Source organism: Rana temporaria, chromosome 8 (genome assembly GCF_905171775.1).
Source record: "Rana temporaria chromosome 8, aRanTem1.1, whole genome shotgun sequence".
Lineage (NCBI taxonomy): Eukaryota > Metazoa > Chordata > Amphibia > Anura > Ranidae > Rana > Rana temporaria.
This window is the reverse complement of record NC_053496.1, coordinates 15,039,577-15,053,886: the sequence shown is the minus strand read 5'-3', so window position 1 is coordinate 15,053,886 and position 14,310 is coordinate 15,039,577. Positions and strand designations below refer to the sequence as shown.

General features: G+C 43.1%; 1 protein-coding gene across 2 annotated transcripts in view; it reads right to left on the bottom strand.

Annotated features, from left to right (window-relative positions):
- The window catches only part of LOC120946694 (alpha-2-macroglobulin-like), a 135,479-nt gene that overhangs the window by 78,679 nt on the left and 42,490 nt on the right, over nt 1-14,310 (bottom strand). For both annotated transcript variants that reach the window (XM_040361322.1, XM_040361323.1), the window contains exons 11-14: nt 12,498-12,656; nt 8,943-9,173; nt 3,579-3,645; nt 639-784 (exon numbers count right to left, since the gene is read on the bottom strand). In XM_040361322.1, coding sequence (XP_040217256.1) covers nt 639-784; nt 3,579-3,645; nt 8,943-9,173; nt 12,498-12,656 — 603 coding nt within the window. The remainder of the gene's footprint in view (nt 1-638; nt 785-3,578; nt 3,646-8,942; nt 9,174-12,497; nt 12,657-14,310) is intronic.

The window sequence follows — 14,310 nt, the reverse complement described above, 5'->3', positions numbered from 1 at the left end:
CCATGCCCATAGAGCAGGTATTTTAAGTTAACTGCTTATATGTGTGTAGCGCCCCTTTTGTGGCAGGCTGTTAATCCAGTTCCAGCCTTATAGCCTAACTAAACATTCTTAGTGATGAAAGGTCCAAGACCCTGTAATAAAACCACCCCTTCTGCTCACTACTCCACAGACCTTAGGTCATGTTGGGAAAAATCTGCACATATGCAAATGAGGGGTCTCACTGCTTCTGGTGGTTCCAGGCATGGTCTACAGGAGAGTCTTCCTAAACACCTGGGCTCTAATGATGTAGGAGTCCCAGATTACTAGTGAGTATTCCACATAGGGTTACCCTTCGTCCCACCACCAGCTTGACTCCTAAACTAGGTCACCGCCCATTTCTTGACAGGAACACATCTCTAAGTTTTTGCTTCTCAGGTATATTTTCAGCCAAGCATCCAAAGGAATGAAAGAAGACTCTGATTCCTGCTTGTAACATTCTTTATCTTTACTTTAACCAAACATTTTAGAGTTAACTGTTTTTTAGCTTAAGTTGGTACATGAAGGTACCCTTGGGTCACATTATAAAGTAAGGTGATCCCACAGGTTCACTTTAAGGTCTGAAATTAAAACAAAGTATAGGTCATGGTCAGGCCACTCACCTTATTCTTGAAGCATCTTTGAACTTTATAGTTTGCAGAGTCAGCTAAAATGTCTCCTTCTGGTAACATAATGTACACAATTGTCAATAGAGTAGAAGATTTTCCTGCACTCAATGGGAGCTTCAATGTAGCCTTGCCATGGTGATCTGCAAAAGATGAAAAACAAATACTGGAGGTTAGCATGTTCCATTGAAGAAAAAGCTAACAAATACAAGTTTTTTTGGGCTTTGTGTGTTTGGGTTTACCGTATTTTGCGGCGTATAAGACGACCTTTTGTATGTAAAAAAATGCCTCAAAACTCGGTGGTTGTCGGTACCTGTCTGTCAGACTGCGGGCATCCATTATTCAAAAGCCGCGCCTCCTCCTCAGGCTGTTTTGTGATAGGCGGAACACTCATTTTACCAGCAGAGCCTCTGTTCAGTGTTCCGCCTATCACAGATGCCTTCTCATCCTCGGCCTCGGACGAGAGGACATCCGTGATAGGCGGAACACTGAACAGAGGCTCTGCTGGGAAAATTTGTGTTCCTGCCTATCACAGAACAGCCTGAGGAGGAGGCGCGGCTTTTGAATAATAGACGCCCGCAGCCTGACAAACTCTGCAAACAGGAGAAGGTAGGGAGATCGTCGAGGCAGGGAATGGCACAGTGAGGTCGGCAATGGCACAGTGAGGTCGGCAATGGCACAGTGAGGCAGGCAATGACACAGCGGGGCAGGCAATGGCACAGTGAGGCAGGCAATGTCACAGTGAGGCAGGCAATGTCACAGTGAGGCATGTACAGGGCTCAAGTCCTGCGGGAACGCATGGGAACTGAGTTCCTGCACTTTTTTCACAGCAGGAACTCAGTTCCCTTTGCAGGACTAGAGCAGCTGAGAGCAGTCGAGCCGCCTGAGCCAATCCTTCACGAAGCGGCAATGCCCAGCTCGAGTCACTGTCAGAACTTGCTTCTTTCTAAATCCCGCGATAACTCGCAGCAGACCTCCGCAATGTCTCCTGGGAACAATGACAAAAGCTCCCAGGAGACATTGCGACATCGAGGAAGTGACGGAATACCCGCACACACAAATAGCGGTGTTTTACCGCAAATTTACCACGATTTTAACGCTCCACTATAGGCATATCCAGTGTGAAAGGGGTCTAATGAAGAAACATCAGTGGCTGTCCTAGCTTCATTCAGCAAGAGCCCACAGCGTAGCACTCGCCGCATGTCACTGGAGAGCACATTGAACACATTTTATAAGTGGTCGGAAACTTGTAAATAACTCATGAAAGAATAAAGTTACGTTAAAACCAAGCACACCATTGTTTTTCTTGTGAAATTCCCCATAAGTTTGACGTGTCACATGACCCTCTTCCTATTGAAAAAACAAAAGTTGGATTAAAAATTGCCAACTTTAAAATGGCCGCCATGGTCACCACCCATCTTGAAAAGTTTCCCCCCTCACATATACTAATGTGCCACAAACAGGAAGTTAATATCACCAACCACTCCCATTTTATTAAGGTGTATCCATATAAATGGCCCACCCTGTATATTACTTACTGTATATTTCTATTACTTATGAACTTAAAACACACTTCCGTATTACAGAAATATTACATCCATCAGTGTTGCAGTTGTATACTCTGCTTGCTCCCTCATAGCCCATACTTGGATGGACAATACAGGACTTCTATGAACACACATCATCTCCCATGCCATGTCCGCCCTCCGATTGTTCCCTGGTTGGGGTTGTGGTTGGTTCCATCCCCTCAGCTCCCCTGCCTTGTATGTCCCGCTACCGCCTTTGGTAACTTCAGCTCCAGGAATTCTGGCCTTTCCGATTGGTGGGTATGGGGGCTTCTTCTTTAAGGCCCCTCCCACCATTTGTTTCAACTTTTTACATGTGTTCCATTACTTTTAATGGTTTAATGGAGCTATGTCTCGCGAAACGCGTTTGATATTCTAGATGTCATGCCTATCCATGTTATTGTGACTCAGCAATTGTTTATGCTATGCATGGTCAAAGGAAGAGCTGCGCTATCGTAATGCTGAAATGTGACACTAGTGACAGTGAAGTGCTAGCTTTTTTTATGCAGTGCATCCTGAATTGCTACGTTATTTGAGACATCTTCAATGCAATATTGAACCACACTGAGGGATTTATTCTATCAATAGAGACACCAGGCTGGGATATCAACCATATGCGCATATTGATCTCCTATAATTAGAGATCACATCCATCTGGTAAGCGGCAGTGTTATTGTTTGGTGGAGGCACTATCCTTGCAGCACTCTTTCCTGGACTATTGGATTCGTTAAACAATGGGGATATTTAAGTTTATATGGACACTCTGCATTAGTATTTTTTTTATTATATTCACTTTTTTTTCTTTTTGACGCTTTGTTAATGGTATTCCTAAGGATTTTTTGGTTTGTTCACACGGACTGGTATTTATTCACTTGATAATTTTCAGGTTTCTACCTAATTTAGGAATTAACCCCTTATTGTTATCTTATTGAGGTCTCACAGACCTATTTACAGATACAAAATTTCACTCAGTCGGTGATTCAGAATTGTAATTGTTATTTATCTAGCACTTCACTGCCACTAGTGTCACATTTCAGCTTACGATAGCGCAGCTCTTCCTTTGACCATTCTTATTAGTGTTGTATAACATTTTTAGTTGCCGCTTTACCATTTATCGAATCAGAGCAGTACACCCCTCTTTTTCATATTGCTATGCATGTAGGTATGTATTACCATTTCATAATAAATGTCCTCATTGCTTTTATCCTTGTCAGTCTCATTGGCCAGCTGTGCACACTTCATATAAAGTCCCAAGCGCTATATCTTTTTTAATTGTTCTATAATTAGGGATGGAGAAGTGTCACTGGTGACCCCAGTCCTTTCTTTTAACTGCTTGCTCCCTCTCCATCTTATACCCAAAAAATATTCTTACCTTTATTTCTACCTATAAGGCTAATTTCTAACGACCCAAAGTTTTGTATAGATCCTTCAGAAGTCACCTAAAAGGAAAAAAAAATGTTTTGATATAATTGAAGATTTTTATTATATTATTCTGGTTCTTTATTAGCTGTAACAGAGAATTTGGGCAAATACACACGTATGGAAGTACAGAGTTTACACCTATTTGTTTTTCCACTTCAAGGAAATCAGGTAAAGGTGTGAATTGGTTATTTTTTTCGAAAAAATAAACAGTTATTAACTTAAAGTGGTTGTAAAGGTTCAGTTCTTCATACTTACCTCCACTGCGCAGTTTGTTTTGCACAGAGTGGCCCCGATCCTCCTCTTCTGGGGTCCCGCGCAGCTCTCGCGGCTCCTCCCCGCAATGGCTATCCCCTCTGGGAATCTCTCTCCCGAGGATGTTACCTTACGGGCGCGCTCCCGTGTCATACACTCGGCGTCCATAGCCGCCGAGTGTGTGACTCGAGCCCACCCCCCAGCGGCCGCATCATTTGATTTGATTGACAGCAGCGGGAGTCAATGGCTGCGCTGCTATCACTCTATCCAATCAACGCCAAGACTCCGTGGAGAAGAGGACGCCGGGGACGCGCAGAGCAGGTGAACGGGCTCAGGTAAGTAAAACGGGGGGGCCACGTGTATTTTCACCTTAATGCATAGGGTGAAAAAACACGAACCTTTATAACCCCTTTAAGAAACAAAAATGATAAGGGGTATAAGAACCTCAGTTATAAGAAAAACAAAACTAAAAGGAGGAATTGAGTTGATTTAATAACTTTAAATAGACTGCTTACCTTGGAAGAGAAGTTGCTTTGCAAGGGAATTATCCCCAAAGCTTAGTGAATGAGGTGAAGGTCTGCTGACTTCTATTATCCAGTCATGTGCAAGCAAAATAATAAATAAAAAATGTCCTTGCACATGATTGGGTGTTCTTTACAAAGTAAAATTCCACCACATTTACTAAGTTTTGTGAAAAATTCCTTTGCAAAATAAACAGCCAATTTCGCCTGTTGTAAATGAACCTCAATGTGTTCAGCCTTAAAAAAAAAAAGGCAATAGCTGAATGTATGCCTTTATATACAGTAAATGATCTTTATGAAAAATGAAAAGGAAATCTGTTTCCTTTAAGGTCACCACAGAAGATATATAATCACCATTTTAAATATATGTAATACCAGTGGCGGTGCATCCATAAAGGGAGCAGAAGCGACGCCCCCTCTCTCCTGCACCGCTATACCGTCATAGATAGATTCATGCAATGCATGAACCTATCTATGGTCGCTGCTGACACCCCCTATTCAGGTGTCCGGCTCCTTTTCTGGCACCTGAATTACAGACCTAGCAACCTGATTGGCTAAGAGGCAGTTTAGTGTTAGCAAAGTGATATAGGCTCTAATAGGTGCCCAAAAAGGTGAATAGTGGGTGCCATGCTGTGCATTTGCTGTTCACTCAGCTGTGTGTTAGCAAAGTGAATTCCTTTTCTTTGCTAACACTGAACCGCCTCTCAGCCAATCAGGTTGCCGGGTCTGTTACCGGTCACCTGATTGGCTTAAACGGCAGGCGCTGTGATTGGACGCCTGAGAGAGGACGGAAGAAGACATGGAGGACATGCAGGAGACCGCCGCTGACCCGATGCGAGACAGTGGCGGTGCGTCCATAAAGGGAGCAGGTGCGCCGCCCCCACTCTCCTGCACCGCTCCACCATCATAGATATGTTCACGCATTGCATGAAATTATCTATGGTCGCCGCTGACACCCCCTATTCACCCCCTATTTTCGGGCATAGAGCACCTGAATTACAGTGAAGGGGAGTTTTTTGGAAGCACCTGATTAGAGCCTTATGCTCTAATAGGCACCCCAAAAAAGGTGAATAGCGGGTGCCATGCTGGGCATTCACTGTTCACTCAGCTGTGTGTTAGCAAAGCAAACAAATTCACTTTGCTAACACTAAACTGCGTCTCAGCCAATCAGGTTGCCACGTCCCGCTGCGAGACAGGTAAGTGACGGGCAGCATCTGATGGGGCACAGTAGCAGCAATTGATGGGCACACTGGCAGCATCTGATGGGCCACAGTAGTGGCAATTGATGGGCACACTGGCAACATTTGATGGGGCACAGTAGCGGCAATTGATGGGAACACTGGCAGCATCTGTTGGGTCACAGTAGTTGCAATTGATGGGCACACTGGGAGCATTTGATGGGGCACAGTAGCGGCAATTGATGGGCATAGTGGCAGCAATTGATAAATACAGTGGCTGCGTTTGATGGCACAGTGGTGGAAATTTATGGGTACAGTGGCTGCGTTTGGCAAAGTAGCTGTGTTTGATGGGCACAGTGGCTGCAATTGACGTTTTTTTTTTTTCAGTTTGTTTGTGCCCCCCAAAAAGTTTGAGCACCGGCCTCCACTGTGTAGTACTAATCCCTGAAGAAGCCACTGGAAATATAGCAGGCCTCCCTTGACTGCTCAGAGGCTCCAGAAGCACATCCACAAAATTCAGGCTCAGTTTAGGGGTGTCCTTTTGAAGATTTATTGTATTATTTGAACACAGGTGGGTAGAGGGATGAGAGTGCAGAATACTCCAAAACAAATGTAGGCACTAAAGGACAGATTCTCAACCAAAGTCCTTCAGTAGCGGCCCAAAGTATTGCTTGCAGTAGAGTGGACAACCAGCTAGTCTGAGACTCTGTGAGAACAGTCATAGGTGTAGTAATCTCTGGCATCTGGCCCTCAAATCAGAGGCACACATGAAGCTCTAGGCAAAAGGTCTTACTCACTTGACCACCGGGCCTATTTTGGCACTTCTCTCCTTCATGTAAAAATCAAAATTTTTTTGCTAGAAAATTAATCATTAGCAGACATCCTAGGGAATAAAATGGCGTTCATTGCAACGTTTCATGAATTAAAAAAATAACAAAACAATAAAGTTAGCCCATTTTTTTTGTATAATGAAAAAGATGATGTTATGCCGAGTAAAAAGATACCTAACATGTCACGCTTTAAAATTGCACACACTCATGGAATGGCGCCAAACTTCGGTACTTCAAAATCTCCATAGGCGACACTTTTTTTACAGGTTACTATTTTCGAGTTACAGAGAAAGTCTAGTGCTAGCACACGCACGTGACGATACCTCATATGTGGGGTTTGAACGACGTTTACATATGTGGGCGGGACTTGCAGGCGTGTTCGTTTCTGCGCGCGAGCTACCGGGGATAGGGGCTTTTAAAAAAAAAAATCATTTTATTTTTATTTTACTTAATTTTTTTTTTTTACACTTTTATTTTATTTTTTTTATCACTTTTATTCCTATTACAAGGAATGTAAACATCCCTTGTAATATGAATCAGTTAGACAGGTCCTCTTTATGGAGAGATGGTCAATAAGACCCCACATCTCTCCTCCAGGCTTACAAGCATGAAATCAGTGAAAAAACATTCACCGATCTCACACCGACAGCCGCGATTGCGGCTTGGTTTACTTCCGGGTACCGGGCGTGACATCATAACGTCGCGCCCGGGCCTCCGATGGTCATAGAGATGACTGTGACCGTCTGGTCACAGTCATCTCTATGGCTCTGCAGTGAGTGCCGGCCGATTCGCTCTCCGGGCCCCCGATGGCACGGGAGAGCCCGGAGAAGCACCGGATGGCGGCAGGAGGGGGGGGGGACGTCCCCTCCCGCTGCCTATAAGAACGATCAAGCGGCGGAACTGCCGCTTTGATCGTTCTTATTGTGCACAGAGTCGCCGGCTGAAGACGGTGATATCTGAATGATGCCTGTAGCTGCACCCATTATTCAGATATCACCGTACAAAGCCTAGGACGTATATTCTCGTACTGCGGTGGGCAAGTGGTTACATACGATGTACAGAGACAGCTCTCCAGCCAGCTTTCCGCGACACTCTCCGTTGAATGGGATCCTTCTACAGCCCAGCTTCCTAAAATAGTATTCTCCAGCAGATTTTTATTTTTTAATTCCAGATTTCTCCAGGCTCTCATTTATGCCAATGCTGAGACCTCTCAGCAACAAGCTCCTCAGTAACACAGGCTACCTCCCAAGGGCAGGAGAAAAAGATCAGGATAGGCCCTCTCAAACATTTACCTTCTCCCAGGCACACCTTCTGGGCCTACCTCCCAGGGATTGGCTGAGGTGAGATAAATATTTATAATCTAGCAAACTGTCCTCCTACACTATTTCTGGAAGCTTCTGGAGGCAGGAATAATCAACCCCCAGGTTTATGGTTAGACCTGACCAGACCTGAAAAATAAATTGATGCTCAGCTGGGTACAGCCAGGGCCGCCATCAGGGGGGTACAGGCATTACACCTGTAAGGGGCCTGGAGGTCCCCAGGGCCCAAGATGGCAACCCCCCTTTTTTTTTTTTTTTTTTTAATAAAAAAATATATTTTTTTCAATATATTTTTATTTTATTTTTAATTAAAGGGCCAATTTATTTTTTATTTATTTTTTAGAGGTCCCCAGGGGCCCGGTGGCCCCCATGGCCATATTTTTTAATATATTTTTATTTTATTTTTTATTAAAGGGCCAATTTTTTTTTTTTTTAGGGGTTCGGAGGTCCCCAGGGGCCCGGATGACAACCCCCCTTTTTTTATAAACAAATTGAATTTTTGTTATATTATTTTATTTATTTATTTTTTATTAAAGGGCTGGCTCAGAGGTCCTAATGGCCCCATGTGGCAAACCCCCTTTTTTTTATTTTTTTTATAAATGTTTTTTTTTTTATTTATTTTTTTGTTTATATATTTTTTTTTTTATTAAAGGGCCCAGAGGTTTATTTTTTTTATTTTTATTAAAGGGCCCAGAGGTCCCGGATGGCAACCCCCTTTTTTTGTAATTTATTTTTATATATATACCTACATTTATATATTTTTTTTATTTTATTAAAGGGCCCAGAGGTCCCCAGGGCCACGGATGGCTACCCCCCTTTTTCCTTTTTTTTATATATATTTTACTTTATTTCTTCTTTTTTTTTAAAAGCCCCCCCTTCTCAATTCGTGGCAGCCCCTCCCCCCCCCCGCTTCTCAATTTCACTGCCCCCCTCTGCTCTCCAGGGGGCCCATGCCTGAAGCTGTGTAAGGGGCCCCATAATTCCTGATGGCTGCCCTGGGTACAGCAGAGCCATAAACTAAATGTATCCAGTCTGGATTGTCACCTTCCAAATGTTATGCATATAAGGAGGAGTCGGCAGATCACAAGACTGTACGCATTCACAAATCTTTTAGTACATTAAACAGGTCTTACCCATTTACTTCAGCTATGCATTTAGAGGCTTGGTTGGAAATATCCTTCCTTTCATTTACAATAATATAACAATATGCTTACCATATAATGGAGATCTAAGTGATCAGTTTCATTCTTCAGCTCTGTGTGTTTAATAATATATTCCACCTGCACCTCCTGCTGCCCTTCACACGGGAGGACTTTGTCAACGGAGTGGAGCTTCAGGAAGCTCTTAGAACGGGAGTAGAAGGGTTTAAGATTCAGATTTGCATCGCCATATGTAAGGGATCTGACGTTTGAAAAACTGGTCGAACTCTGCAGGTTTGTTCTTGCCTTTAAAAATAGGAAAACAGATACATTTATGAAGGGTTTTTAATACTGGTTAGATTAAAGCTGAACTCCAGGCAGATATAAAAGACACCTGGTAATGCAGCTCTGTTTTAACTATTACATCAATTGCATGTATTTTTTTTAAATAAATATGAATTATCTCTGGAAATTTCAGTTGCCATTTTCGGATGCAGAAGTGCTATATATATATATAGGGCAACATGCATGACGGTGAAAGCCCTGGATTGGGGGAAGTGTAAGTAGGGACGTGAACCCATGTGTTAGGGATAGTTAGGCTTTACACAAGGTTTCATGCCTTTAGTCTGGAGTTGGAGACTTGGGCCTGTATTTACATACATCGGCGCATATATATGCCGCCGTAGCGTATCTCTTTTACGCTACGCCGACGCAACGCAGAGAGGCAAATGCTCCCAACGTTGCGCCGGCGTAACGTAAATTCGTAGGCGTAAGCCAGCCTAATTCAAAGTAGGTGGAAGTGGGAGTGATCCATTTAAATGAAGCGTGACCCCATGCAAATGATGGGTGGAACGAACGGCGCATGCACCGTCCCGTGGACGCATCTCAGTGCGCATGCTCAGAATCACGTCGAAAATACTCCCTAAGATACGTTGAATCACTGCCTACGACGTGAACGTAACCTACGCCCAGCCCTATTCACGTACTACGTAAACAACGTAAATAACTACGGCTGTGTTCCCTGGTGCAGCCATTTGCATTGATGCTGCTGACTTACACCTGCTTTATGAGTCGTAACTTTACGCTGGACGTACGACTTACGTAAACCGCGTATATTAATGCGTAGGAAACTTACGTAGGTCGGATGAAGCCTATTTACAGTCGTATCTTGCTTTCAAAGTCAGGCGCATAGATACGACGGCGCATATGTGCACTTACGCGGCGTATCTCGAGATACGTCGGCGTAAGTGCTACGTGAATCCGGGCCTTGGTGTCTCAGGAGAGCATAGGTGCTGATAAGGTGGCACTGATGAGGGGGCACTGATAGATGGCACTGAAGGGTACTAATAGTTGGCACTGAAAAAAGGTGGAACTGGTGGGCATTGATAGGCACTGGTAAGTGACACTGATAGGCAGCACTGATTGGCACTGATAGGTGGCAGTGGTGGGCATTGATAGGTGGCACTGGTGGGCATTGATAGGTGGCACTTGTGGGCACTGACAGGTGGCACTGGTGGGCACAGATGAGGCAGCGGTGGCTCTTTATTTGAGACCGATGTCCCTCTGACGGAAGCCGGTGATCTTTTTTTATTTATTTCTCCTCAGGCTACCAAAAAATTGCCGAATGGCCAATGATGCGCATTAGAAATAACCCCTTCCCGTCTACGCTATAGCCGAAAGACAGCTGGTCTTCATTGCCAGGAAGGCGTCCATTTAAGTCCTCCCATGCATGAGCTACCTGCATGCCCCCACACGAGCCGACCGGCTCTCGTGGTGCAGAGCACTGAGCCCACCCAGTTGTGTGGATAGCGAATATATATTCACTATTGTAACACTGATTCTCCTCCCCACCAATCAGAAAGTGGGTTGTAAGACCCGTCACTCGATTGGCCAAAAAGAGACCCAATCGGATTGTCCGCCAGGAGGAGGATGAGGGAGGAGACGTAGGGGAAGCGAGGAAGCAGCCAGTAGGCATGTACACTGCTAAAAAATGTGCTAGTAAATTCGACACTTTATCAATTCGTAAATTCGAAAATTCAAAAATAAGAAAAAGAAAATGAAAATAAAGAATAGCTAAATAACTAACTAATAACTAACTAACTATTAAATTATAGGTATTGGAATTTTCTTTCAAACTTGGCTGTTAGTGAACGTAACTAATACAAATGATCCAAAATAAAGAATGCTGCATCTAAACAAATGGAATGAACAAATAAATCATAATAATTATTATCAGTTATGTTCCATTCATTATTTTGGATAATTAGTAACTTTGGATGAATTAGTATTCGTAACGTTCACTAACAGCCAAATTTAAAAGGAATTTCCAATACCTATAATTTAATAGTTAGTAATAGTTATGTTATTATTAGTTAGTTATTATTTCAGATTTTCGAATTTTGGGGTTTTCGGATTTTTGAATTTCTGAGCTTACTAGTTTCCGAATGTTCCCGAATTTCTGAGCTTTACGAGTTTCCAAGTTTACGAATATACGAACTTTAACATTTTCAAATTTACGAATTTACAAATATCAGGAAAAATTTGTTAAACGGGTTTCGGTTAATTCGAATATTTCCGAATTAATGAATTTGTTGCAAAAAAACCTCATCTGAAACTAAACGAATTACACATGTCTAGCAGCTGGAGAGAACGAGCCAGGAGAGAAGCCAACATCGCCCAGAGTGCTGCTCACGAAATCGTTTGCCGCCCCCTCAAAGAAAGGGTGGGCGTATGATCAAATAGACCTTTTTGCCCCCTGGGTATAGTAGCCCAGCTAAAGGGATGCCAGGACTGAGTGCAGTAATATTGTGCAAATAAATACAGTAATTGTTATAAAAACAAAGGCCCGGATTCACAAAGCACTTACGCCGACGTATCTCAAGATACGCCGTGTAAGTGTAAATATGCGCCATCGTATCTGTGCGCCGTGCCCACAAAACTAGATACGCCTAAAAAATAGGCTTCCTACGACCGACGTAATTTGCCTACGTCGTCGTATCGTGGGCGCATATTTACGCCGGGTGCATTTGCCGCTCCCATAGATTTTCTATGCACATATGCAAATGAGGGACATACACCGATTCACAAACGTAGTTGCGCCCGTCGCATCATATACGCGGTTTGCGTAAGTCGTACGTCCGGCGTAAAGTTATTCCCCATATAGGAGGCGCAACTCATGCAAAGGTATGAACCAGGGAACACAAGCCGTCATAACTTTTGTCGTTTACGTTGTATGTGAATATGACTAGGTGTAGGTTACGTTCACGTTGTAGGCAGTGATTCGACGTATCTTAGGCAGTTGTCTCGACGTGATTCTGAGCATGTGCACTGGGATGCGGCCACGGGACGGCGCATGCGCCGTTCATTTTTAGTACTTCTATGGCGCTTGGCCCATCATTTGCATGGGGTCACGCCTCATTAGCATGGCTCACGCCCACTTCCACCTACACTGGCTTACGCCGAGGAAACCCAGCGTATCTTTAACCGGCGTAGCGTAAAAGAGATACGATACAGCGGCATAAATATGCGCCGATGTCTGTAAAATCTGGGCCAAAACCTTTATTAACTACCCCCCATTGCATATAAGCTAAAGGACACACACATAATATATCTGGACAAACATTCTAGTACCTTTAGGGATTTTTGTCCCTCCCAGCCATTTGTATCCAGCGTGAAAGAAACTCGTCCATTGTCATCTGTCACCAAGGTGTTATTGATTGAAGGATTATCACATGTTAGGTAAACATTAATACCTGGTATAGGGTTATCACTGGCGTCCATCACTTCAATCTGGAAAAATATATATTTTTTTAATTTAATTTAAAGTCTTTTTTTGTTTATATAATAAAAAGATATAAAAAAAAACACACAGTGGTGATCAAATACCACCAAAGGAAAGCTATATTTGCGTGAAAAAATTAAATAAAAACATTTTGTTTGGGCACAGCGTTGCATGACCGTGCAATTACCAGTAAAAATAGCACAGTGCTAAATAGCAAACACTGGCCTGGTTTACGAAGGGTGTAACACCCCGTACACATGGTCGGAATTTCCGACAAGAAAGAAAGGTTCGATGTGAGCTTTCGTTCAGAAATTCTGACCATGTGTAGTCTCCAACTGACTTTTTCTGTCGGAATTTCCGACAGCAAAAATTTGAGAGCTGGTTCTCAAATTTTCCGATGGGAAAAGTTCTTGTCGGAAACTCAGATCGTCTGTATGCAATTCCGACGTGCAAAAAGCCACGCATGCTCGGAATCAAGTCGACGTATGCTCGGAATCATCTGACTTAATTTTTCTCTTCTCGTTGTAGTGTTGTACGTCACAGCGTCCTTTAAGGTCGGAATGTTGTGTGACCGTGTGTATGCAACACAAGTTTGAGGCAAAATTCTGTCGGAAAAAAATCTACCATTTTCTTGTCGGAGTTTCCGGAGCTGAGGTAATTAAGCTACACTCGGTACCCCATAACGACAAACTGAAAACTGAATTTTAGAACTGTCTGTGAATTCATTAAAAAGAAAAAAACTGAAATATCCCATGAGTATTTAAGTATTCAGACCCCTTTTGAGACAAACTTTGGACACCTGGATTGGGGAATTTTCTGCCATTCTTTGAAATTAAAAATATTCTCAAACTCAGTCAGGTTAAATGGGGGCCGTCTGAGGACAGACATTTTCAGGTCTCTCCAGAGATGTTTAACCACTTGCTTACTGGGCACATAAACCCCCTTCGTTCCCAGGTGAAATCTCAGCGTCCGGCACTGCGTCGCTTTAACTGACAATTGCGCGGTCGTGCGACGTGGCTCCCAAACAAAATTGGCGTCCTTTTTTCCCCACAAATAGAGCTTTCTTTTGGTGGTATTTGATCACCTCTGCGGTTTTTATTTTTTGCGCTATAAACAAAAAAAGAGCAACAATTAAAAAAAAATATATTTTTTTTTTACTTGTTGCTATAATAAATATCCCAATTTTTTTTTTAAAAAACTATTTTTTTTCTCAGTTAAGGCCGATACGTATTTTTCGACGTATTTTTGTAAAAAAAAAAAAAAAAAATCGCAATAAGCGACTGGTTTGCGCAAAAGTTATAGCGCCTACAAAATGGGGAACAGAATTATGATTTTTTTTATTATTTTTTTTTTTACTAGTAATGGCGGCGATCTGCGATTTTTATTGGGACTGGGATATTGCGGCGGACGTATCGGACACTTTTGACACAAATTTGGCGCCATTCACATTTATACAGCGATCAGTGCTATAAAAATGCACGAATTACTGTATAAATGTGACTGGCAGTGAAGGGGTTAACACTAGGGGGTGAGGAAGGGGTTAACTGTGTAGCCTGGGTGTGTTATAACTGTGTGGGGGGAGGGGGGTGACTGGGGGAGGGGACCGATGCTGTGTCTCTATGTACAAGAGACACAGATCGGTCTCCTCTCTCCCTGACAGGA